This window comes from Biomphalaria glabrata, chromosome 6, assembly GCF_947242115.1.
Source record: "Biomphalaria glabrata chromosome 6, xgBioGlab47.1, whole genome shotgun sequence".
Taxonomy (NCBI): Eukaryota; Metazoa; Mollusca; class Gastropoda; family Planorbidae; genus Biomphalaria; species Biomphalaria glabrata.
The window spans coordinates 20698337-20726322 of record NC_074716.1 but is presented as its reverse complement, the minus strand read 5'-3'; the positions used below and the strand labels follow the sequence as shown (position 1 = coordinate 20726322).

Genomic DNA, 27986 nt, shown 5'->3' with positions numbered 1-27986 from the left:
GTCTCGAATCTAAGCTCTTAAAATATTTAATGTTTTACTTTATTAAAGTTATTAAATATAATTTATAAAGAAAATATTTTATTTTAATTTTCGTTATATTAATGAAGGTTGTATAAATCTAATTTACAAGTTATATTTTTCTGAAATTTTGTTCCGAGGCTATTATTAGTTCACTACACAACACAAATGGCGTAAATATGGCGTTATCACAAGATGAGCACAGATTTTTTTCTGTAAGTTTTCCTGAGTTTTTAACCTTTGAAAGCTCAAAGAAGAACTCAAGCAGAAACTCGCCCTTCATATTAGTCTAGATCTAGTAAAGTAGCTAGATTTCTTAGATCCATTAGTGACTCCTAGAGTAGATGCTCTACACTAGTCTACACTCTATATAATAATATAATAATCTAAATTCTTAGACTTAGCCTAGACTTAGGACTTAGACTGACTTAAACTTAGACGTCTTAGAGATATATAAAATAATATATTATATATAATAATATTAATATATTATAATAAAAAATATTAAATAATAAATAATTTTAAATTAACCAATTTTAATGTATAGTAACAATTACATACATAATAATAATAACATAGCCTAGTATACTAGATATCTAGATTTATACCTAGTATTATTAATTTAGTTTTAGACTATTTTAGTATTAAAAATTACACACATTGGTTATAATTATATAATTATATTAGAGTATTTAGAGATAATTATTTATTAAAATTAAATTGAGATAGATCCAGCATTTCTTTGAATTTGAAAATGGACCTCATTCACCAGTCGTAAACAAACAACATTTACTTTTTAGCCACTAAAATGTTGTTTATGATTGATGAATGAGGTCCATTCTAATCTAGAATCTAGACTAATCCTAGAGTAAAGTGTGAAGTTGAATCGCATTAAGCCTGCAGGCAGCCATTTTTACATTTGGATTTTTATAGCACCGTAATGGTCTGACCTTTGAAAAAACTGATGGTATTTCTAAATTCCTCGTCCAGTTGTCTATAAAAACAGATCCGATTTAATGTATCTCTAGGCTTAGCTAAAAATAAATTTGAGGTTAAAGAGGTGTAGGGTGGGTATTGCCAAGCGTACTTTTCCTTGATTGGATTTCTCCCCTAGTTAGTAAGCTCGATCGGGCTGATGGAAGGCTCGCGCAGATCAAAGAAAATATATCTAAAACATATTTTAATCTTTTTTTTTCTTTTTACTCCAACGCAAGAACACCATCCATTGCCACCTTTCCCACGCTCCACAACTTCAAATCTAATAGTCTCTTTGAGCTGATGAGCCATCAGACTTAAAAATAGCCATAAGCCCATGACCCATTTCCTTCACTACCGGGAGGTAAAAAAAAAATAATTCCTCACTTCTGGAGTTTGAGTTAATCGTGAACTTAGCCTTTACAAGGAAAAGAAAATGATATGTGTCGGAAGTGAAGAAAAAAGGTGCATGTGCAGTAGTAATATATAGTAATAATTTGGTAAACATTCAAAGAAAAAAGTTTTAGCAATAAAAAGTGAACTGATTGAACATCTACACAAATCGGGGCGATCGAGCTTCGCACTTTACTATAAGTCTAGAATAGAAAGTAGATCTAGAATTAGAATATGATTCTAGATCTAGACTCTAGTACATCTGACTTATTTAGGTAGTCTCCAGACTGTCGCTGTGTCTTAGACTCTAGAGGACTAGACTCTACTCAACTTCTGACTACCTTTAGTTTAGTTAGTCACACAGTTAGTGTTTTGGGGGAAAACAACCACTTTAATGACTTTATTATCTTGACTTGAGTTGTTGAGTGAGTGAGTATACCTTTGCCTTTGGGAATAATATCAATATCCCCTTTTCTTAAAAAAAAAACCCATTTCAGTGGATAGCATAAAAATAAAACATACACTTATACACTCTTCAATGAAACATCACATTTAAAAATCAATGTTCAAGAGTTCATAAAGAAACAGTCATTGAATCTTGTGGATTGTCTGTGAAAAATAAGCTTTAGTCATTGAATCCTTTCAGTCTTCAACTGATCCATTGGTCGCAGGGAATGATTAAGTAGTTTGTTGATTGTCGCTTCTAAAGTTAGCTTGTAATGACCTATGGCAGGCTATGGCTAATGTTTTTTTTATTGAGTTCTATTGTCCCGTGGGTTGTCATCAGTATCAGGAAATTATGCATCTTGTTGTTGTTTATCTGTTTGGTTTAATATGCACTCAGTTTCTTTGGTACACTGCACCATTGTCACCTCAAATAATGAAAATATATTTTCTCTGATTTACTTGGAACTGGATTCTTCCACATCTCCATGTATGGTATTTACATCAGTTCCACTGTCCATTTGAAACCTTACACGATTACCATTAATTGTCATATCTGCTGTCATCCTTTTTCATTTTGCATGAACCATTTGTTTTAGATCATCATGACTCCATCTATTGTGTCTGACTGGACTGGATGTCATCAGACATTTTCTCTGACACCTGCTGAATTTCATTTTGGCTCATTGAGGCAAAAGGATGTCTCCATTAGGCACATTTTATCTCATTCAGGGCACTTCTTCTTTAATGTATTCATGAATCCTTCCACAGTACCTGCATTTTCCTTTCCATACGTTTGTCTTTGGTGCAGGGTGTCCGTGGCCTCCTGGAATTTCAGAAAAAATAAAAAAGTCCTGGAAATCTCCTGGAATTTTAAAATATCTCCTTGAATCTCCTGGAATTTCGCCGATCGAAAAAAAAAAAAAGGTATTAAAAAAATTGGCACCGTTGCTGCGGATGTGCCGTCGCGGCGGAAATAGATTCGGAATGAGCATTTCCGAGTTTGCGCAGAATGTGTATACTGCTCCTTGACAATAGATAGATCTAATCTATAGATTAGTATTGTTATCGGATCGCTTTTTCACTGAGCACGTTGATTTCATCCAAACTACGTTCCATAAATTTTTACGGGCTGGCTGTGTCAATAAGCTGACCAGTGACGCGTCTACGCCGCCTTTCACCCACTTGTGAATCGTGTTCTCGTGATTGAAGATGGCCTTGGCTAAAAGCAAGGGCCTTTCACCTGGCATTATAATGATTATTTTTCTGAAGGGCCCTCCCTCACCTAAATTCTTGTTGTAACAGAATGTTTTTGCGTAAATCATCTAGACTCTAGCTAGAAATAGTATCTAGATTTAGATCTAGTGAAGATAATTCACACCTAACTTGAAAATTTCATGAATTTTAGTCAATTTAATGATCTCGATACATCTAATGTCTAGATTATTCTAGAAATACGCTAGATTCTAGATTTACGCTAAATCACTAGCTCTTGAATGTAGTGAAGCCTAGAAAAACTTGCAAATTTTAGTGACTTAAATTAGATCTAGAGTCTCGATTTACGGTAGATTAGGTGAAGATAATTCTCACATAGCTGTGAAAAGTCCGCGAATTTTAGTGACTTAGATCTAGAGTCTAGATTTACAGTAGATTAAGAGAAGATAATTGTCACACATTCGTGAAAAGTCCAAAAAATTTTGTGACTTAGATCTAAAGTCTTGATTTACGGTAGTTTCAAGGAAGATAATTGTCACACAGCCGCGAAAAATCCGCGAATTTAGTGACTTAGATCTAGAGTCTAAATTTACAGTAGATAGGTGAAGATAATTCTCACACAGCCGTGAAAAGTCGCGAATTTTAGTGTCTTAAATTTAGATCTAGACTCTAAATTTTACACTACATCATCAGAATCTAGTGAAGATAATTCACTCACAGCTGTGAAAAGTCCACGAATTTTGTGACTTAGATCTAGACTCTAGATCTACTGTAGATTTAAGGAAAATATTTCGCACACAGTTGTGAAAGTTGAAAAAGAAATTGTGCTTGGGAAAAAAAAACGCTAATAGGTCTAATACCCCCCCCCCCCCCCCCCCCCCGGCCCCCCAAAAAATAAATCCAAAAGCCATTATTTAGTAAGCAAATGCCAACTAAACACACAAATAGGCCTGTATGTTACAGGCTCTGTTTATGAGGAGGATTTAAGCACAGTTAATAAAACAATGAAACATTAGGCCTATATACACATACTGACATAGGAACTAAAAATGTAGCCTACATTTCCACCACAGAAAAGCCAAATCTAAGAATGTTTCTTATTTAAAAAAAAAATGGAATAGCAATCATTTGTAATGTTCTTTAATAAATCTTTGAAAAGAAAAATGTTTGTTTGAGGTTTTGGGATGACAGTCAAGTTGTTACTAGATTAAAAGATTCCGAAGATTAATAATAATAATAATCAACTATGACTTTGAATTTTATGTCCTGGAATTTTAAAGTTTCTCCTGGAAAACTCCTTGAATTTCATATTGACTTTGGTGCAGAAACCCTGTTGATGGTGTTGCTACTTTCTCAATGATTCGAGGGTGGCTTGTATTCGTCTTATCTGTTTACTGACAGCATAGGCTCTGCAATTGTCTCTGCAATGTTAGATTACTATCTAGTAATAATTTCATTTTGAGACATTCGTGCATAACTCTGAGAACTATTCTGTCTCTAATTAAGCTATCTTCAAACCTACAAGTTTTTGCTTTTCTTCTCAAATTTGAAATGTACTTTTCGATGTCCTCGCCTTCTTGCTGTTCACGATTATTGAAAACATGGCACTCATAAGTTTCATTTGTTTTTTCCAATGCAAAAACATTCAAATTTTGTTCAATATTTCTTTCATCTTTCTTTCTTTTCCTATCTCAATTTCAAGACCTTCATATACGTCCATCGCTTTTGTTCCTATTATTGTTAGAAAAGTGGCCACTCTGACCTCCTCTGATTCTTCCACCAATTTTGTGGTTAACTCATAGTTTCGCCAGCTCTTGTGAAACTTTTGCCAATTCGCTGCCATGTTACCTTCTACAACGTGCAGCTTGGGTACAGTAAGGAAATTTCTACCCGCCTTTATAATTAATATAGAATCTACTTAATACTGCAAATAATACATCTTTATCTATTGATAAATGATTACCTCTGCTCATTAATATGCCCTTGCCTCCATGTTAAATAATATCTAGGTTCATATTCAACAAGTAAACAACTAAGATATCTTGAACGAGTGCAGATTTCTAGATCTAAAAATCCACACAATGATTTAGAATCCAGATCTCTACATCTGATCACGAGTTTGAGTGTTAGACGATAGACATGCCATTAGATTTAACTCACCTAGTTTTTGGTTTAGTGATATTATTGTTTTCTGATAAACTGAATGAGCCTTGAAAATCATGGCCTTTGAAAAATGGTTAGTGGAAAGACGCTTTAAACATAGAAAGAGGTGCTTTTGTCTCTACTTGTTTAGAAGCTGTTGATTTAAAGATATTATTCTTGCTGTACATGGTAGGCTCTACTATAAAACAAGTTTTATATTTGTTTAATGAATTAGTATGTTTATACAAAATGAAAATAAACAAAATTCAAACTCGACAGGCTCTTGGAGCAGGAAAAGGTGAAGAAAATGAACTCATTCAAGCACCAGAAGAGGAGGAAGATTTTGATATTTTAAATGATGAAACATTTGGAGACTTGGGAGATGGTAATATTTGTTTTTCTTTAATCAATTACAAGTGTTAGAAATTGAAAATCTGGAGGTTATACTAAAATGTATTTTATCTAAAATATTAAATTTATTGTAAATAAAGCAAGGTTCCCACATGTCTTTGAATCCCTGGAAATTTATATATACATGACATAAAAAAAATTAAGTCTGGAAATGCCTGTTAAATCAAATTTGGAGACTGGCTAATTGCTTGCAATCTTTTTAAATTTTCACATTATTAACAGTAACAAAAAGTTTTTAGTGTTTTGCTTTGGACTATTTTTTATCTGCATTATTTTGTTTAGAATAGGGTGAATAGATTGAAACTACTGACCCTAAACAAAATTTAATGCATTAGTTTCTTGACCTAACTAGAAAAAAAAACAGATATGCTGAAATAATATATATATATTTGTGATTATTTAAATATATTTGTCAAAATAATCTGTGAAACATTTGCACCTGCCATCAAATGATGTAGGTAACATTGAATTTTAGGTCCTAATCTTGTTTGTTGTTGTTTTTTTATTTAAAAAAGTGTTAAAATTAATAAATGTCAATGCTTGTAATATTATAATAATAATTATTGAATTTTTTCTGAAGTTGGAGAGTTTGATTGGGAAGACACTCACAAACGAACAGAAGAGTTGGAGGACTCCTTTATTCCTGATCATCATGGAGAACTTACTAAAGACTCTGGTTTTATCACCATGGATAGAGGCTATTCTACTGCAACTCAGGAAGTATGAGACATCAATAGCAAATTACTTCATAATCTACATATGAAACAAATATTCTATTACCAGTAGCTAGTTAGTTTATTTCATCATACAGCACCCAGACTTTTAGGTGCTTAAAAAGATCTATAGTATAGTTTTTTTTTTCTTTTATCAGGTGAGAATGTATGTTTTTATTTTTATTTAGAAAATCATTTTTATGATGTAAGTTATATATTTATTATTTTCTCTTTCTTTTAGGAAGAGCTGGAGCAATCTATCAGTCGGCTCATGGTAGATGATGTAGATAGCAAAGGGTTTGATGTAAATGGACAGCCAATCCCAGGGGTAAAAATAGGCGGCTTATTTTTTTTTGTTGGCATGTTTCAAAACACACACACCCAAACAAAACATTTTAGTTTATACAACTAATTGTTTGAGTTCATTACACTTACCTGCTTGAAGTTCATTGACAAGTGAAATAAAAATGTTTATGCATGAGATTTATATTTCATTTGCAAGAATTGACTTTCTGATATTCAGATGTTATGATTTGGTTATACTAATGATTTATTCTATAACATTTTTATTACTTCTTCTATACTAATGAATTTGTTTTTGTTTTTTAACATTTTTATTGTTACTTCTAGGTCATGAGAAAATCTCATCTGGATAAACTGTTTGGTCCTAATTCACCTCCTGGATATATGGATTTGGAGACGCTGGTGTGTGCTTATAGTTAAACTTGACCATTGTGTGGGAAATAATAGCATTATGTAATATCATTAGAGTTAACAGAACTGTGTAGTACCATTGAGTTAAAATAATAGTGCAGTTAGAGTTAATACAACTTTAAGTACCATAGATTTATTAGAATAGTGCAGCTAGAGATATAGAATGAAACTGTGTAGTACCAAGCAGCTAGAGTTAATAAAACTGTGTTGTACCATAGAGTTAATAGGGGTAATTAAACTGTGTATTAATAGAATAGTGAAGCTAGAGCTAATAAAACTGTGTAGTACCATAGAGTTAATAGAATAGTGCAGCTTGAGTTAATAAAACTGTGTTGTATCATATAGTTAATAGAATAGTGTAGCTAGAGTTAATAAAACTGTGTAGTAGCATAGAGTTAATAGGGTTTATTAAACTGTGTATTACTGTAGAGCTAATAGAAAAGTGCAGCTAGAGTTAATAAAACTGTGTAGTAGCATAGAGTTAATAGAATAGTGTAGCTAGAGTTAATAGAACTGTGTTGTACCATAGAGGTAATAGAATAGTGTAGCTAGAGTTAATAAAACTGTGTTGTACCATAGAGGTAATAGAATAGTGTAGCTAGAGTTAATAAAACTGTGTTGTACCATAGAGGTAATAGAATAGTGTAGCTATAGTTAATAAAACTGTGTAGTACCATAGAGGTAATAGAATAGTGTAGCTAGAGTTAATAAAACTGTGTTGTACCATAGAGGTAATAGAATAGTGTAGCTATAGTTAATAGAACTGTGTTGTACCATAGAGTTAATAGAATAGTGTAGCTAGAGTTAATAAAACTGTGTTGTACCATAGAGGTAATAGAATAGTGTAGCTATAGTTAATAGAACTGTGTTGTACCATAGAGTTAATAGAATAGTGTAGCTAGAGTTAATAAAACTGTGTTGTACCATAGAGGTAATAGAATAGTGTAGCTATAGTTAATAGAACTGTGTTGTACCATAGAGGTAATAAAACTGTGTTGTACCATAGAGGTAATAGAATAGTGTAGCTAGAGTTAATAAAACTGTGTTGTACCATAGAGGTAATAGAATAGTGTAGCTAGAGTTAATAAAACTGTGTTGTACCATAGAGGTAATAGAATAGTGTAGCTAGAGTTAATAAAACTGTGTTGTACCATAGAGGTAATAGAATAGTGTAGCTATAGTTAATAAAACTGTGTAGTACCATGCAGCTAGAGTTAATAAAACTGTGTTGTACCATAGAGTTAATAGGGTTAATTAAACTGTGTATTACTGTAGAGCTAATAGAATTGTGCAGCTAAAGTTAGTAAAAGTGGGTTCATCATCATCATGTGTCCTTTGACTTTCATACTAGGGGTACTGTGATAGTTTGCATAACCTATTTCCTCCACTTTTCAGTTCAGCAGCTGTTCTTAGCAGGATATCAAGAGAAAGGCCAGCCCATTCTTTTACGTTATCCAGCCAGTTTTTCTTTGAACAACCCTTTCTTCGTGCTCCCTCCACTGTACCTTGAAGAAGATTTTTGATAGTGAGCCATGTCTTACAATACGACCAAACTAGCTCAGCTTTCGTGTCTTCGTGGTATTGAGGAGTTCCTTTATTTTGCCAGCCAGAGTTTTGACTTGTAAAAGTACAACTCATTTGTCTTCTTTTCCTGCTATCTGATACCCAGCATTTTTCTGTAGCATTTACTCTCAAAGGCTTGAAATATTCATTCAGTGTCCTATTTTCACAAACATAGAGGAGTACATAGACCACTAGCGAAAAACACACTTTTAATTTTACAGACTAGCTGAAATTACTCTTCAGGTATTTCAATAAGGTGACTTCTTATAATGTTTGGCCATTCAACAGTTTGCAACAACTCATACTCATACTATCTCCATTCCTAGCAAGTATTTGACTCTTTTCAGCACTACTTTCCATGCCAACAGCTGCAGTATCCAGTTTTAAAGCAAGATCTTTTACCTGGTCTGCATTTTTTCCAATGATATCTAGATCATATGCAAGCCTGAAATTGGAAATAAGCTGCCCATTTATGGTCAAGCTCAGAGAAAATCCTTTTAGGAGTTTCCATCTTAATATGCTCCAGAAATAAGTTAAAAAGAGCTTGGGAGAGAATGCATCCCTGCTGCTCTATGGATGTCCTAAAACTTTCTCCAATTTGTTTGGTCAGAAGTACTGAGCTATTCACATTTTGATATTGGGCTTTGATAACATCAATAATGTTTTTATCTATTTCAAACTCTCATCACTTGCCACATGCTGAACCCAGTCAAAAGCATTTTAGAAGTCTATGAAGTTGTGTACCAATTTCTTTTGGTGTTGAAAGCATTTTTCATTAAACAGTCCAATGTTAACTATTAGTTCACAGTGCTTCTACCTGCTCTGAAGCCTACATGTTCTTCGGAAAGGACCTCCTCAGTTTTTCTCTTGAGTCTGTTGAGAATTGGGTGATTCATCAGACATATCGTTCTATTGTTTTTGCATTGTCTTGGGCAGTGGAATAATTTGTGTCTAATCTTTTGTCAAGTTTTTTTTTATTCCTTATTTTCTGACAGATTGTGTGGGTTACAATAGAGTTAATAGAATTTTGCTGTTAATAAAACTGTGGACTATAATTGAGTTAATAGAATTACACAGTTAATAAAACTGGACCACAATAGAGTTAATAGAATTTATGCAGTTCATAAAAGTGTGGTTTACAGAGTCCATAGAATGGTGCAGCTAGAGATAATAATACTGGAATACAATAGTGTTAATAACACTGCACTACAGCGTTATCACTCTTTAGATTACAATAGAATGCAAACCATCATCTAGTATAGTGGAGTTAATAGCTCTTGGTGATATCATAGAATTAATACAAGCTTTGCAAAGTAACTAACTATTTCTTGTCTGTGCTGATTGGAAAAAAATGTCATTGGCTTTACCTAAATGTATTTGAATAAGCATATGTGGTTATTCATTACATACACTAATTTGTGAAACCAGCAGATTTTTATTTTATTATATCTTGTCTAACATACAAGTCCACAATGTCCAGATGATTTGCTTTACTGTTTCAATTGGCTGTCTAATCAGTAACTGTGATCTTGTATTTAAAAAAAAGTCATGCTTTGGGCTTTATTATTTCTCACATGATTTATCTAGTTTTTAAAAGGCTTTGTCTTTATGATCCCATGTGTAAGCACATTTCCAAGCCTGTGACTTCATCTAGAAACTGACTAACACACAGTAGTCTGACATATAACCCTTGTTCCTAGAACCTGCAACTTAGGTTGAATTTAGATTCATTCTTTTTTTTTTTTTTTTTTTTTAAGTTGTGTTTTTTTAACTCAACCACTAAGTTGTCAGTGTAGAGAAACTAATCTTGTCTAAAAGCATAACAACATCATCTTAATATAATTTAGAAATTAATTTTTTTTAAATGGGACATTCCATGGTGACATTTTTACCTGGTTTTTGTGAATCCTCAGTCGAAAGAAGTCATAAAATACTATTCCTTCATTTTTGATTTTCAGCTGGAATATAAATTTAGCTTTATAAGAGAATATGGGAAAAGATATTGATGAAAGTTACACATTTCTGTTAAAAATTTCTTTGTTTGCTATTTTACATGTATTTGATTTTTATTTTCCTTCTGTAGTTTTAGCTGTTTTCAAATCCTACTAGTAGTAAGTTTTGTTGAGTAGAATCAATTTGTTTGTAATCCAATTGAGATTGAACAAGCTTGCTCATGCTTCTCTCACAACTTTTTAAAATTTTACTTTTCTTTTTTTTTAATTTTAAGCATTCTCCAGGAAAAAACATATGGGGATCGCCATCTGCAGACAATCACTTTCAAAAGCCAGTCAATAATGCTCTGCAGGCCTTATTTGCTTCTGCTAAACAAGCTGCTTTTAGAGACTTTCCAGGGGTAAGGTTTAAATAGTCTTCTTATAGTTGCACCAATAATAATAATAATATTTAAATTTATGTAGTGCTGTTAACCAACATAATGTAGGCTCAAGAGGCTATGTGAACATTAAAAACAAGAGTGAAAAGGACAAACTAATCTAAATCAAAGTGAAATATGTTTGTATGAGATTTGCTCAATTTTTTCTTTAAAAAAAAAAAGATTTCAAAACCAAAAAAAAATTAAGTGTTTCAAACCATCGATGTTGTTTCCTTCCCTTGGAGTTATTCAACCATTCTATTTGCTCATTAGGTTTTCAGTGACTCCAGTTCTACTCCAGTCCAAATACCAAATTTGCCTTTACCATCTGAAGCTCAAACTTTAGCCGAAATAGAAAACAGCATGCTTGCTCGTGAGCATCATAAACCTCGAGTGCTGACCTCCGAAGAACTGGAGCGTCAGCTAAGGGGAGAGTCTCCAATACATACAGATCAGAAACCATACTCGCTGCCTGTACAGATTCCTCCTGTTGGTACATCTGTGGCTTTCCGAAAACAGGTAGTGTTAAGAAGTATATATGGAATTGTATCTTAACATCTTTTTAATACAATTAAGTTGTTTTTTTTTTATATGCTCTGTAATTGCACTTCAAAAATGTACTTTTATATCTTGAACAAAGCATAGTACTTAATTATATTTAGAGGAAAAAAAGTACCCTTTACTATTGTTTCTAAACTAATTGTATTAGTAGGCCACTTTGTACACTACTTATTTATTCATTTGCTAAGATGTGGATTAGCAAGATAAACATTTTAGTCATATATCTAATATTGTATTTTCACTAGACGTATGTAGAACATTTTATGGGAACAATTGTAAATTTAAAGATGGACTAAATATTTCTACATGATGTTTTTTGTTTCTGGGCCCTCTAATCATATATATTCCTAAAATACCTTTGACTGACTGATTCATATATGTATGTATCAAGAGATCTCAGCCACTGCCATACATATTCGCATGAAATTTTGCATACAGGTTCCTTTCACATCTTACGTGCTTGCTAAGAAATGGTTTTAATATATTACAGCCTGAAAGCCAGTTTGCAAAAAGCCCAAAGCTTTCTATTAAACCTTTGTATTTTATTGTTCATTATTTCCCTAAAAGGCATAAGTTAAAGTGATACTAGAATTTATGGCTGAAAAGTATATAAGTGGGGGGAACATTCTAAAAAAGATCATTCCACTTCAAATGAAAAGTCTGGTAGAGAACATAACAATGCTCAGGATGTAAAAAATAAAAGGAGGTTCCAGAGAGAAATAGAAGGAAAGAGAGTTGGCTATTCCAACTCAGTGTTCAGTGTATCAGATATTAGTGAAATGCAACCCGCTTATTGAAAGTTCAAAAGAGGGAAGGATGTTCCAGCCTAAACAGTCAGCTGTGTACAGTGGAATGCTAGTCTTTTATAAAAATATCATTTTAATTATAATAAACATCCCAATTCTTCTGGCCGAAAAAAATCATTAGTGTAAAAAAAATATGTTATTGAATAATCATTGTCACATTTTTATTCTTATTATAAACGCCTGTGCTGCGTCTGCCCATCCCCCCTCCTTTTTAAATAAGATCATGACAAATAGACTGCAGATTGTCATGCCAAACCCAAAATACTAACGTTAAAGCTGAAATGAATTTTTTTTCCCTTCAGGATACACCTATGATGGGTCAGATAGGAGCAAAACTTGCTAATGGAGGAAGTTCACCTATCAATATAATAAGATCTCCTCCAATGGCATTACAAGGTTTTCATGGTAAGAAGAATAAAGGGGGAGAATGTTCATAAAAAGAATAGTATGATGATTTCAATAAATGTAGGTAAATATCATTGATATGGTATACATAATTGATGCCTTTATTACTGTATATCATAAGAAATTTAGGTCCAATAATTTCTTTAAAAAAAAATATTTTTTTACTTGTTCTCTTGTTTAATATTTATGTCTCTTAATGACTTGTTTTCAGAATCTCCTGTTGTAATAGGCCGATCCCCTTCTCCATCATCCACACACTTTATGCCTCCATTACCAATGATATCTCCAAGTCTATTGCCACCTTTTCCACCTGTGTTAATGGGTATGTGGATACAGAACTTTGAAGATCAATTAGGAAGTTCAATTAACTTTTAATTCATATAACATTAGAAGTAGATTTCATTCCAAAGAGCAAGTAATGACAAAATGTGTTTAATATCTTAAGAGCAATTTTTGTTACCATTTAGCTAATTGCCTGTTTGGAAATGCATTGTCGAGACCTCCACCACCTGCAGGACTTCCACCCATCCCCAATTCTCCATTTGGAAGCCCAACTGCTGCTTATATATTACCTAGGTAGGTGCAGCATTATTGAGGCATATTTCAAGATTATGATGATATTTATAATGTCATGCTCAATTTTTCAGATAGAGCTCTAATGGAAACATTGCTATAAGTATATAAATAGTTGAACTTGGGAAATAATATTTTGTTATAAATATAGTTAGCCACTGCACAATGCAGTACCATATTTTTTTTATTTTTTTTTTATAGAGTGGACATCACTACAATTTTAATTGGCTCATTTTAATTATGTCTACATTTGTAAAAAAAGAAAAATGGTTGCTAATGATCTGTGAATTTGTTATACACTCAAAAGAAATTTGTGATCTTAATTTTTTTAAAATCTAAAACAAAACATTTTCCATAGTCCTGATAGCCTCAATATATTAAAAAGAAGCAGCTATAAAATCTGCAAATATTTTTTTAAAATTTTCCTTTGATACTGATGGCATAATATGGATACTGTCTTAACATCTTCAAATTGAATCTGCATTAATTGTAAATTTGAGCCAGATCAAGTCACCATACATTTGTTGTACTTTTAGTACTCAGTTTTTGTACCTCTTTTAAATTTAAACCAATTTCTTTTTGTCTGAAAAAGTTCAAGCTGAACATGTCTTAATGCATTGCTTTTACATTGTTTAGACAAAAACCTCCACTTCCTTATCAGCACCAACAGCAATACCCAGGGCACCATTGGGATGGAAATCATGTAGACTTCAGAGGATCAGGTGTTTACAGCAACCAGCATGGAAGAGAGCATCAGGATTATAATGTTCACAGAGGACCTGGTCAGCATGGTCATTTTAACAGGTACATTAGGTCTTAGTTCTTGTGTTTTGTGTCTATATTTCTGATTACCATTAACTCATCCGCAGCAAAGTGACTATCCAGAAAACTGAAAAGCCTCTCTATCAGATCTTGTTTTTTTATCTTACCTTTGTTTCTTGACTTTTGTTAGAGTAAACTTGAATCTAATTCTATTTTACTCCTATTAAAGTTCTCTATTCAATTCCTTTTAATTTGATACAAATATCTTGACTTGAGTAATACCATTAGTTAAATCTCTTAACTTAGACACATTCCAAGACAGAAGACTTAAAAAGTAAAATAGCAATATGTAATAGATAAAACACTGAACCATAACTTACAAATACAAAAAAACATCACTATCACTCAGTAGGACACAAATAAAGGCAAATTTCTTATTGCATGTGCTAGTACACATTTGTATAATTGCTTCTTCTTCACTAGTGTCATTGTCAGTGGGAAAGACTAAATTGTGTAAAGGAGCATGCATTTTAGACTGTTCCATGAAGGAGCAAAGCAAAGGTGTTACATTCTTAAGAGATACTTAAATTCATGCGCCACAAAATGTTGGGTGGGGGTTTCATTAGAGGTTGTTTTTAAGTCCTAATGAACAAAAAAAAACCTTAGTGTAGATAAGCACAGGTATCAGCAACATTCTTCCTCTACCAGCATTTTGCTGCTGAGCTGTAAGCTCTTTTGCAGTCTGTGCCAAAAAAAAAATAGCTTGCCATACAGTATGTTGTTGTGGAAATAGGGTCTGTCTAAGGTGAATTAAATAGGAGCATTTAAAGAGGGTACGATTGACAGTTTCATAAGGTGCCTATAGTCTACACCTTAATCAGCTATATCTAATGAACCATTGTATTTAAAGTTCTCTATGAATCTGAAACAATTTCTTTATTGATCATTGTATAAATCTTTTGTTTGTAGACATCATACACAGGACTATCAAGATAAAGATATGGAAGATGAATATGCTGGCTTGATGACCAAGAAAGAGAAAGATTGGATCATAAAGATTCAACTAATACAGCTTCAAACAGACAACCCCTATTTAGATGATTATTACTATACAGTAAGTGTGCTATGTATGTTGCTTTGGAACTAATTAAGGGCCCACTATTATGTTCAGCTATAAACTGTTTTGAAACAAAACTAATTTACCTTTTTTTTTTCCTCTAAGTTCTTCCTTGTCAGCCCTTTTTTTTTTTAGAAAAGTCAAGAAGTTTCAGTTCTTCCATTAGTGATACAACTATTGAATGAACAAAAACATTCAGTTCTTCCATTAGTGATACAACTTTTGAATGAACAAAAACATTGAGTTCTTCCATTAGTGATACAACTTTTGAATGAACAAAAACATTTAGTTCTTCCATTAGTGATACAATTTTTGAATGAACAAAAACATTCAGTTCTTCCATTAGTGGTACAACTTTTGAATGAACAAAAACATTTAGTTCTTCCATTAGTGATACAATTTTTGAATGAACAAAAACATTTAGTTCTTCCATTAGTGATACAATTTTTGAATGAACAAAAACATTCAGTTCTTCCATTAGTGGTACAACTTTTGAATGAACAAAAACATTTAGTTCTTCCATTAGTGATACAACTTTTGAATGAACAAAAACATTTAGTTCTTCCATTAGTGATACAACTTTTGAATGAACAAAAACATTCAGTTCTTCCATTAGTGATACAACTTTTGAATGAACAAAAACATTTAGTTCTTCCATTAGTGATACAATTTTTGAATGAACAAAAACATTCAGTTCTTCCATTAGTGGTACAACTTTTGAATGAACAAAAACATTTAGTTCTTCCATTAGTGATACAATTTTTGAATGAACAAAAACATTTAGTTCTTCCATTAGTGATACAATTTTTGAATGAACAAAAACATTCAGTTCTTCCATTAGTGGTACAACTTTTGAATGAACAAAAACATTTAGTTCTTCCATTAGTGATACAACTTTTGAATGAACAAAAACATTTAGTTCTTCCATTAGTGATACAACTTTTGAATGAACAAAAACATTCAGTTCTTCCATTAGTGATACAACTTTTGAATGAACAAAAACATTTAGTTCTTCCATCAGTGATACAACTTTTGAATGAACAAAAACATTCAGTTCTTCCATTAGTGGTACAACTTTTGAATGAACAAAAACATTTAGTTCTTCCATCAGTGATACAACTTTTGAATGAACAAAAACATTCAGTTCTTCCATTAGTGGTACAACTTTTGAATGAACAAAAACATTTAGTTCTTCCATTAGTGATACAACTTTTGAATGAACAAAAAAATTTAGTTCTTCCATTAGTGATACAACTTTTGAATGAACAAAAACATTTAGTTCTTCCATTAGTGAAACAACTTTCGAATGAACAAAAACATTTAGTTCTTCCATTAGTGATACAACTTCCGAATGAACAAAAACATTTAGTTCTTCCATTAGTGATACAACTTTTGAATGAACAAAAACATTTAGTTCTTCCATTAGTGAAACAACTTTCGAATGAACAAAAACATTTAGTTCTTCCATTAGTGATACAACTTCCGAATGAACAAAAACATTTAGTTCTTCCATTAGTGATACAATTTTTGAATGAACAAAAAAATTTAGGATGCTGACAGAAAAACTAAACTAGATCAAAAAGTGAATCTGAAGAAATGCAAATTCTTATTTTGATTCTCATTTTCCTAGTACTACACTATGAAGAAAAAGCTGGCAGATCGAGAGAAACAAGGTGACAAACAGAATAATGAGCTGGAACTTTTGATCCCTAACATGGTGAAGATTGAACCCAGAACTTACACACCAGGTTGGTTTCAGTGTGCTAGTATCATAGTGCAGTATAGTCATCCATTCTAAAAGCCAATAATTGCCTATGAGGAGATAAGTTAGATGACATAAATAGTTTATTGGATCAGCTGTTGTCAAAATCCTTGTGAATGATGCTATCAAGCAGTCATTAATGAAACTTGATCAGTTCATTTTTTTTGTTGTTGTTAATTGGACTTTTCCCCACATTATTGTGTGTTTGAGACTATGTCCACACAGTAACTAAATAAGAATGAGTGATCCTCCTAGTGTGTTTCTTGTTGGATTGAAATTGATTCCCATGAGTCTTACAACCAATGATTTCATCATTCTTTTTATTTGTTTTGACTTACAATAGATTATATTTGATTCAACAGCTCAATTTGAAGGTTCGTTGGGACGGCTTACTGCTGCCAGTGTACATAACCCTAGACAAATAATAGATATTTGCCGCACTGTTTCTCCCACAAATGAAGAGACTACTCCCAAAAGTGTTAGTAAAGAGTTGCGGCGCTACAGACAGTTGTTGATGGATATTGAAAAGGTTGGATACTATCATAAATGCTTCTCCTTCAGTAAACATGCATAGCACAGAATAATTATTGATCTTAGACTTAGAAGTGCATAATTTACCATATTATTAGAGCTGCTTTCTTTGTCACACTTTTTTAAAATCTTGTATAGACCTTTCAATTGATTATTGGATTGAGATCTATTTTGAAGCTAATGATGATTTTCAGGGTCATTTTGATATTAGTATATATAGTTCATCCATTGTGGTTTGACCACTTTTGTCATCCAGGTGTTGAAGGCTTTGCACTGGGGTTTTGTGCCTCCTCTTGTGGCTGGTGAGACCCATGAGAGCCCGAAATGTTAGTCTGCACACTGGTTATTTCAGCTGGAGCTAATGTCATTGGCCTTAATTTTTTTCTTTGACACATTTCTTCTTGCAGCGCTGTTCTCATGTCTTTGCAATTTGTGAGCCCATTTTCAGTCCGATGCCATGATAAGTATCTTGTGCTTCCTTCTCCCAGAAAAGCTCTAAGAGTGTCCCTAAAGCATTTTCTATGTCCACATTGTGAGCGCTTCCCTTTCTTTAATTCGGGATGAAGGAGTAGTTTAGGGATGTGGGAGTCTTCCATTCTGCTGATGTGCCCATATCAGCTGAGACTGGGTGTTTTCCAGGCCCGCTCTTTGAAGGACTTCAGTATCAGGTATTTTTTTCTTGCCAATTAACATTCAGCATTTTTCTGAGACATATCATGTGAAAATATTCAGTTGTTGTTTTTTTTTGCATGTCTTCTGTATATTCTGAGGCATAGAGCAATTTTGGGAGGTTGACAGCTCGATAGACCCCTATCTTTGTACTTGTGGTAATTTCTCATCTATTCCAAACATTTTAAGACAGACTACTATAAAGTATGCCCTGGCTTTGGCAATAGGGAAGTCAATTTCATTATTCATGTTTTCGTTTCGGGAGAGTGTGCTGCCAAGGTAGATGAATCTGTCCACTGTATTTATTTCCTGTCCATTTATCTTAATGCTTGGATCAGAGTAGGCTTTACCTGGAGCAGGCAAATGTAAGACTTCCTGTCTTTTTTTTTATGTTTATAGTGAGTTCGAAGTCTGAACATGCTCTTGAAAAGCCATTGACAATGCCCTGCAGATCGATTTCAGAGCAGGCATTAAGAGCACAGTCAGCAAATAGCAGGTCCGTGATTGTTGCTGATTTTGTTTTTTATTTTGCTTTGAGTCGCCTCGGTTTGAATAGGCCACTGTCAAATCTCTAACATATATTTATTTCAATTCTATGTCTATTTGGACTAAGATAATGTCAGCATAGAGGAGAACATGGTACTGAACTGTGTGAATGCTAAGACACAACTTTGTTTTTACCCATTTGATACTGTAAAGAGTTCTGATGGTTCTCTGCTTTTGTTAGGTCAACATTTTTTTTTTTTGGAACTGCCTTGCTGCAAAGATAATGTCAATGGTTCCACATTCCTTTCTGAAGCTGCATTGGCTTTCTGATAGTAGTCCAAATTCTAGATGAGCTGATTTAGTAGGATACATGCAAGGATATTCCCAGCAATAGGGAGAAGAGATTTCCTCTGTGGTTGTCGCAGATATGACGGTTTCCTTATCGCTTGTAAAGATGGACGATTGTGGTATCTTTTAATTCTTGTGGTATTGACTTGTGGTAAGAACAGCTCATAAAGTCTTTCAATCAGGGCTCATCCACCTTTTTTGTAGATCTCTGCAGGAATAGAGTTAGCTCCTGCGGCTTTTCCACTTGCAAGCCGTTGAATGGCAAGATCAATTTCCTTTAGCATAGAGGGTCATCCATTTTCTCATTTATTGGTACTTGCTATAGCCTGTTTATGGTCACATCATTTATAATGGAGAGTGTATTGAGAACCTTTTTAAAAATGCTTGGTCTAGTGTTTCAAGATTTCTTCCTTATCTGTCAATAGTTTTGTCTCATTAGTATTTAGTAGGGGGAATGAGCCTGAATTTGTGGACTCATAGACCTCATTTATGGCTTGGAAGATGTTCTTCATGTCATGCCAAGGGCTCATAGACCTCATTTATGGCATTGAAGATGTTCTTCATGTCATGCCAAGGGCTCATAGACCTCATTTATGGCATTGAAGATGTTCTTCATGTCATGCCAAGGGCTCATAGACCTCATTTATGGCATTGAAGATGTTCTTCATGTCATGCTAAGGGCTCATAGACCTCATTTATGGCATGGACGATGTTCTTCATGTCATAGACCTCATTTATGGCATTGAAGATGTTCTTCATGTCATAGACCTCATTTATGGCATGGACGATGTTCTTCATGTCATGCTAAGGGCTCATAGACCTCATTTATGGCATGGACGATGTTCTTCATGTCATAGACCTCATTTATGGCATGGACGATGTTCTTCATGTCATGCTAAGGGCTCATAGACCTCATTTATGGCATGGACGATGTTCTTCATGTCATGCTAAGGGCTCATAGACCTCATTTATAGCATGGACGATGTTCTTCATGTCATAGACCTCATTTATGGCATGGAAGATTTTCTTCATGTCATGCTAAGGGCTCATAGACCTCATTTATGGCATTGAAGATGATCTTCATGTCATGCTAAGGGCTCATAGATCTCATTTATGGCATTGAAGATGTTCTTCATGTCATGCTAAGGGCTCATAGACCTCATTTATGGCATGAAAGATTTTCTTCATGTCATAGACCTCATTTATGGCATGGACGATGTTCTTCATGTCATAGATCTCATTTATGGCATGGAAGATTTTCTTCATGTCATGCTAAGGGCTCATAGATCTCATTTATGGCATGGAAGATTTTCTTCATGTCATGCTAAGGGCTCATAGATCTCATTTATGGCATGGAAGATGTTCTTCATGTCATGCTAAGGGCTCATAGACCACATTTATGGCATGGAAGATGTTCTTCATGTCATGCTAAGGGCTCATAGACCACATTTATGGCATGGAAGATGTTCTTCATGTCATGCTAAGGGCTCATAGACCACATTTATGGCATGGAAGATGTTCTTCATGTCATGCTAAGGGCTCATAGACCTCATTTATGGCATTGAAGATGTTCTTCATGTCATAGGCCACATTTATGGCATGGAAGATGTTCTTCATGTCATGCTAAGGGCTCATAGACCACATTTATGGCATGGAAGATGTTCTTCATGTCATGCTAAGGGCTCATAGATCACATTTATGGCATGGAAGATGTTCATGTCATGCTAAGGGCTCATAGACCACATTTATGGCATGGAAGATGTTCTTCATGTCATAGACCTCATTTATGGCATGGAAGATGTTCTTCATGTCATGCTAAGGGCTCATAGACCTCATTTATGGCATGGAAGATTTTCTTCATGTCATAGACCTCATTTATGGCATGGAAGATGTTCTTCATGTCATAGACCTCATTTATGGCATGGAAGATGTTCTTCATGTCATGCTAAGGGCTCATAGACCACATTTATGGCATGGAAGATGTTCTTCATGTCATAGACCACATTTATGGCATGGAAGATGTTCTTCATGTCATAGACCACATTTATGGCATGGAAGATGTTCTTCATGTCATAGACCACATTTATGGCATGGAAGATGTTCTTCATGTCATAGACCTCATTTATGGCATGGACGATGTTCTTCATGTCATAGATCTCATTTATGGCATGGAAGATGTTCTTCATGTCATGCCAAGGGCTCATAGACCACATTTATGGCATGGAAGATGTTTTTCATGTCATAGACCTCATTTATGGCATGGACGATGTTCTTCAAGGTTGTGCTTGTCAGTGGATTCCTACATTGTTTCCACTTTCTTGCTGAGCAAGGTATCTTGCATTCGGCTGTTTTTGTACATTTTTGCAGATGTTGATAAATATAACTTTGATGGGCTAGGTTTTTGGGTTGTTCAAATGCAATTTATAGGGCTTATGCTTTACATCAAATAGTTCTTGTATCTCAGTACTGTTATCATCTAACCAGTTCTGATGCTTTCTCTCTAAAGGTTCCAGTGTGCTTAGTGCTAATATTTTGATACTAGTAGAAGTGAAGTGACTACCTTCATAGAAAAACATAATAATAGGGTTAATAAGTCACAATCATTTGCCATTGCTTGCATAACTTTGTCAAAGTCAAGACCTATGTACATACCATTGAGTCATACAGTTTGTAATTTATGCATTCCATATTTGTTATATACAAAATTTATATACATTTATAAAATGTATATTATATTTTTATATAATGAAGTTTTGATATATTAGTCTTGTTTGTTATATATACGCTTTTGTGAACAGTACCAAACTTAATTTGTTTAATACTGGTTGATAAATCCACAAAGTATTATATTGCTTTGTGTATTATGTTCTAAATAATTGTATATTCTAAGTGTCAGCAATTCTTAGGCAATCAAAATGTCAATAAAAAAACAATCAGGTAATGTAGGCCCACTCTGTACCTTTAAATTAAGATGCCCTGTCATGGAAGCCTTAGTTGTTTTTTTTTTATTTATTTTTTTTATTTAAATGTCCATAATGTGATTTGAAATCTTTTTTCTCTGTTTGCAGGGTTTCAATGTGATTTTGGATATTGATGACATAGAGAAAAAAGTACTTGCTCTGCCCAATGAGAACAGGTTTGTAAAGTAAAGGTTGTTTTGTTTTGTTTTTTTGTCAAAGTAATTTTTTCCAAATAGTTGTCATGCTTCACTGCACATTTTGGCTACCAAGTGTGTAGTGGAGCCTGGTCATGTGATGAGACAAGTTATGCATGTTCTGGTTCATTGGAAGAGTCTGGAAGTCATTGAAGGTATAATTATGTAACAAATAGTGGCTCACAAAGAGAAAGTTCTAAGGAAGAATTAAGAATAACATAATTGTCTAGAAAAGTCTTTTTGGGAGATTATAATTGGAAATTGAGGCAAGATATTAAGTTTCATTGATCATCAGTTTTTTAGTCATTTGATCAGTAATTATTTATGGTTTACAGTGCTTTGTTGAACATATTTAAGTCATTAAACTCTAAGCCAAATGTTTTAAACACTGCGTTTCCTCTGTATGGTACCTCCAAACTTGCAGATGTTAGGTAACTTTGAGATACAAAAGTCTTAATTGATAGTGTGAACAACACAACTCTCAAAAATGTTGACACTAGATACCACACAGATTAGACTAGACTAAAATATTTCTCATTTATAATCTTAACAAGTGAATGTGACTTTGGGAAACTGTGCACCACTACCTTAAATCCCTTTTTCAGTGCTTTGCTTGAATGATGGAACAAATACTGTTAGACATAAAAGCTATATCATTGGTTAATTCTAATGTCTGAAGATTTGCCAATTTTACATTTGTATACCTTGTGTTAGAAAATAATTTAATTTTTTTGTTATATTTAGGATGCCCTTATTTGAGGAACGTATAGAGAAAATACAAATTGTTTATGATTACTTTATGCAAGACCAGACCTATAAAAATTTTGTACCAACACTAACTGTAAGAAAAGGCCGTAAACTTTTAGCCAGATTAATGCCTCTGTTAAATAAGGTGAGTTCTTTCTTTTAGTTGCTACCCATTCTTCTTTGCTCATTCCACTCATTTAACTAGGAGGCTAGGAGTGATTTTTACTTAAGGCTTTTATTATAGTTTCAACCTGTTCTTGTCCTCATTAACAGGTCCAGTGGTTATCTATTGTTACTGTACTGCTATCACATTTACCAGTCTTGATTAAAAAAGACCAGGAAGAAGAGGTAAGCTAATATATATATATATCTTCTTCGCTCAACAGTTTGGACGAGCAAGAAGTAAAGAAAAGATCACTCTCTTATTTCTGCGCATAGTCACCCCACCAAGAAAACAACAGGGGGGGAGAACAAGTGGGTATTCACACGTCGCTACGGATGGCTGCGCGCTGGATTGTCAAACCCTGCCTGCTCCCATCCCCCTTCGTCCTGCGGGAGGTTTGGACTAAGAAGTAAACTATCTTCAACTCTGAAGGAACATACAAAAACGTAAAACATTTTACAAACACTAAATAGCAGCGCCGGACTTAACCATTGTGACCAAGAAGAGAACAAGTAATCTACAATGTATATTCACCCGTCACTAAGCATTGTGGGGACCTATGCGAAATGGATTTCGCAGGGCCAAGTTTGGGTAGGAAAGCGGACAATAAGTGAAATTTAAGAGTTTATATTAGAAAATAAATTCGTCTATGCATTTTATTCATTCTTTACTACGTACACAATTACTTTACGAGCCTTGCGTGTAGCAAAGTCATACAGTATATCATAATAATTCTGTTTCCTACATAGATCACGCTCAATAGCTTGAATTACCAAATGTTTCAATGTCTTTCAAAATTGAAGGCCTCAAGTAATTCTTCATTAGTTTGAGGCGCACGAAGCTTCTTTCACCAGATTACATAACTACAGCTTATGCATAATGTCGTTTTTATTTATCGCGCGTTGGATTTTGTCTATATATTTCCGTATATTTTAAGGACTTTTTCGTATATTTTGCAATTTTGGGAGATTTCCAGAAGCTCCTGCTAAATTGACAAGAGGGCGCGAGAAATCTGTTTTAAGTTATAAAATGGTTTAATTTGATAATTAATCCTTGAATTAGCGCGGGTCCTATGAAAGTGCGGGGCCCACTGCGGTCGCATAGGTTGCAGTGGCCTATGGCAAATAGCGGCGTATGCTACGCTGCCGGTTAACTAGTAGTAAATATAACTGCTATTAGTTATTGCTTTTTAAATTGGACATTTTTTTACATTATGCTACTGTATCATTTTAATAAACTATCCAAATATATTGATAAGATAACAAATAAAATGTTATAATTGTATTGTCAACATGCCAACTATCTATTATTATTTACATTTCAAAACCTCAAATTAATTATAATTGTAATAAATGCTTAGTGAAAAGTCACAGCAGTACATTGACAATCATATCAACTTTAAATTACCCTAATTAATGTATCCTTGACTAATTTTAAAAAGGTAATATATTAGTCTTTGCTAATACAGTAGGAATTGTATTTATTTATTTGGAAGAAAGTCCAAAAAGATTGGAAACAATAAAAATGAGATCTTAGTCAATTTAAAAAGAAACATTTTTCATTTCAATAGCATCACACATATTGTTTGTTTTGTTTGATCAAACTTTCAACTTCATCTTTTTTTTGTCTCTTTTTTACTTATTTTAACCTGTTTTCTGCACCCAGTCAAGTGTGACAATAACTTTTATTTCATTATTCATTGAATACTTTGAATCATCACAACCATAGCTGGTTAGTCTGATTGCAATATGATTCTAAAAAGTGCTCTCAATAATCATGAATTACTCAACAAATTATGGATAATTGATTTTCTTCTATAATAAAGCTTGTCCTATTTAAAAAAAATTTTTACTTAATTTCTATGGAGACAACTTGCTGCCTAATGTGCTGAAAGTATCAGTAGAATCTAAGTCGTAGTAAAGAAAATAGTTCAATCCTTGGCAGATAACCACGCTCAACTTTACAGTGTGTAATATTTCTTGAAGTTTTGTTTTTTTATTTCTACAATTTCTACATTAGTGACCCATACATTTTTTTTTTCTGTCTGAAAAGAGCATTTGTGACTTGCAGTATCCTAAATGTTATAGTATAAAAGCTTTTGATAGGTGCACTGTGCTGATATGTAGCTTGTTGTATGTTAGCACTTTTTATTCAATTATTGATTTGTGTTTTTGTCAACAGGGCTTGCAGGTTTTGTTACCTCCACTCTCTCGCCATATTGCACAATGTGATTTAGAAGTTTTGGTTCATTATGCTGCAATACTACAGAAGCATCCACAACAGAATATAGAAGGTCTTTCACTTCTGCTGCACAACTCAGTAAGTCAATTTTAATTAGTTGACTCTGTCAGTATTAGGTCAAACAATCTTAATTAGTTGACTGTCAGTATTAGGTCAACAATCTTAATAAGTTGACTCTGTCAGTATTAGGTCAAACAATCTTACAGTGGTCTTTCAATAATGGCAGGGTTCACATTTTAGAGTACCTAGTGAAAACCTGTGAAGTCAGGGCATGCAGTCCTTGGGATGAGGGCATCATGTAGCCAGCACATAAACCAATTGCCTTTAATTTTCCCAACTAATATCATTAGCTGTCACAGTCAGCAACTATTGTATTTGAAATCTTTTGTTTTATTTAAAATTGTTGCTGCTGAATTGATCATTCATTCTATTCATTCTCCCTGTTTTCCCAGTTTGGTATTTCTTTGTTATGTTGTCTGATCAAGGCTGGAGAGGATTACTTTAGGAATACATCACCTGTGGATATAGATAACCAGTTCAAGACTCAATGGTAAAGATTCACTTCTAAATCTACATAGATTACAAGGAAATAATATATTAGTTATCCCTAAGAGCTTGTGCAAAGTCCTGTCTATAAGTAAACAGTAGGCAAGTCATATTACTTAAAAATATGATATACTTTAAACAAATGCTTATTGATATTCAACTAGTTACATTACTGTTTATTGACTTAAAACAGATTCATTGATAGAGAATATGATGAGCTTTTTTTCATTGATAGAGATTTGATAGATAAGCTTTACAGAATAATAATAATAATAATAATAATAATAATCTTTATTATCCGTAAGGAAATTTGTCTTACAATTTGTGCATTACACCAAACAAAAAACATTATAACTATAAGAAACCAAAGTGTACATTCACACCAGACTCACTCATAATTTACATGTGACAAAGTTTATACCAGATTGTTCTTATTTAATGATTTGATTGCCAGGGGAACAAAAGAGTGTTTGTGTCTGTTTGTCTTTGCTATCGGTGTCTTGTATAAAACCATGAGTATTTTGTAGCAGAACTGAGTATTGTTATCCTTTATGTTTTACTGTTATATTATGGACAAAGTAGAGAAATGTTTTCCATGCATTCTTTCAATTGACTTTTTTTTTTTCTTTGTAGGACTCAGTTCATAGAAGAATTTGTTATGAGTTTGGAAAGTGTACCTAAAGAGGAACTTGCATGGCCAGATACACATCAGCCACAAATTGGAGATCATGTAGACAGATTTATAAACAATAAGTTGATTGGCTCTGTGGAAGACAAATTGGCACATTTTTCAAAGCCCCGCCCAAAGACCACCATTGAAAAATATGATGAAGGCAGTTAGTGCCTTTTTTTTTTAATTGTTTTAGTTTTTGTAAAAATAAAACTGCAAGTTTTTGTCATGTGTTTTCCAGACACTAATTTTCTATTTGTCATGTACAATTTCATTTGATGAATTGATGCAGATGAATTTCAACATGAATTAACATTGAATTCTATTTTTTTCTTTAAATAAGGATGCATTGTTTCTATGAAGCCATTGATACAAAATGTTCAAGTATCAAAAGCTTCCAAAGTTACCATTTTGGTTGCAGGTTCCTGTTTTCAAGATGATAGATTTTAAAGATAACATTATGAATGATAAGAATAAGGTTCCCCGCCTCCCCCACCCCCCTACTTTGGTTCACAATAAAAACGTGTTACTCATTGGTTTGATAGAGATAGTGTCTACTCTCTAAGCTCATTGGTTTGATAGAGATAGTGTCTACTCTCTAAGCTCATTGGTTTGATAGAGATAGTGTCTACTCTCTAAGCTCATTGGTTTGATTGAGATAGTGTCTACTCTCTAAGCTCATTGGTTTGATAGAGATAGTGTCTACTCTCTAAGCTTTCTTGTTTCATCACATTCAATCAAACTTTTGTGTTTGTTCCTGTTAACTTTTAATGTCTGACTGAGGATCATGTCAAAACTCACCAAATTGAAACTGAAACAAAAGATCTGAAGTTCACTGTGTACATCTATGCAAATAAACAAAACAAAAAAATAATAATTTTACAGTCATTGTAACTAGATACATCAGTGGACAAGTTGTCACATTTCAAATACATTTCTGAATATTTATTGTAACTTTTTTATATCAATTTAAAAGTCAAGGGCAATTTTCCTTGTAAACTTTTTTTATTAATTTTTTTTTTTAATCCTAGTTTCTGTTATTTTGTAAACTCTAAACAATTATGATTAGAGACTTGTAGACTTCATGAAGTTGAGACTTGTGCAAAGAAACATCTGTGTCTTTAGAGGAAATAGAATTGCTTTGGGAATGATTTTCAGGATGAATTGTTTGTTTCTATTTCCCAATCAGATCATCTGTTGTAGACCTAGACAATAATGTCAGTCAATGACTCACCTGATCTTGTATATATTAAATTACTTTGTTCTTATTTTCTTGGATCAAGTGTGTGTGTGTGTGTGGAAGGGCATGTAGTGGATGTAGTGACTGCATTGCATTCACTGTCACTTTGTTTGGAAATTCAAAGTCTTTTATACTAATATAAATTTCTGTGGGACAGAACCTATGTGTACAATTATGTTCAATGAATTCTGTCCAATGTGTATGAACTATGAAAGTCTTGAAATAAATTAGAGTTGTTACCATTTA

The 27986-nt window shown here is 33.3% G+C and overlaps 1 protein-coding gene across 2 annotated transcripts; it reads left to right on the top strand.

Moving 5' to 3' along the window:
• Positions 1-92: 92 nt before the first annotated feature.
• LOC106070717 (protein PAT1 homolog 1-like) lies at positions 93-27986 on the top strand. 2 transcript variants are annotated; one of them, XM_013230675.2, is made up of 20 exons: positions 93-233; positions 5467-5572; positions 6179-6318; positions 6553-6639; positions 6942-7016; positions 10816-10941; positions 11233-11478; positions 12629-12731; positions 12943-13053; positions 13199-13307; positions 13941-14108; positions 15036-15180; positions 16814-16931; positions 17308-17474; positions 22048-22115; positions 22878-23025; positions 23154-23228; positions 25225-25362; positions 25737-25834; positions 26464-27986. In XM_013230675.2, exons 1-20 carry the CDS (start codon positions 198-200, stop codon positions 26669-26671), a joined length of 2472 nt encoding a protein of 823 aa, XP_013086129.2. In that variant the 5' UTR covers positions 93-197; the 3' UTR covers positions 26672-27986. The 2 variants fall into 2 exon arrangements, with proteins under 2 accessions (XP_013086129.2, XP_013086130.2); XM_013230676.2 differs by lacking the exon at positions 6942-7016.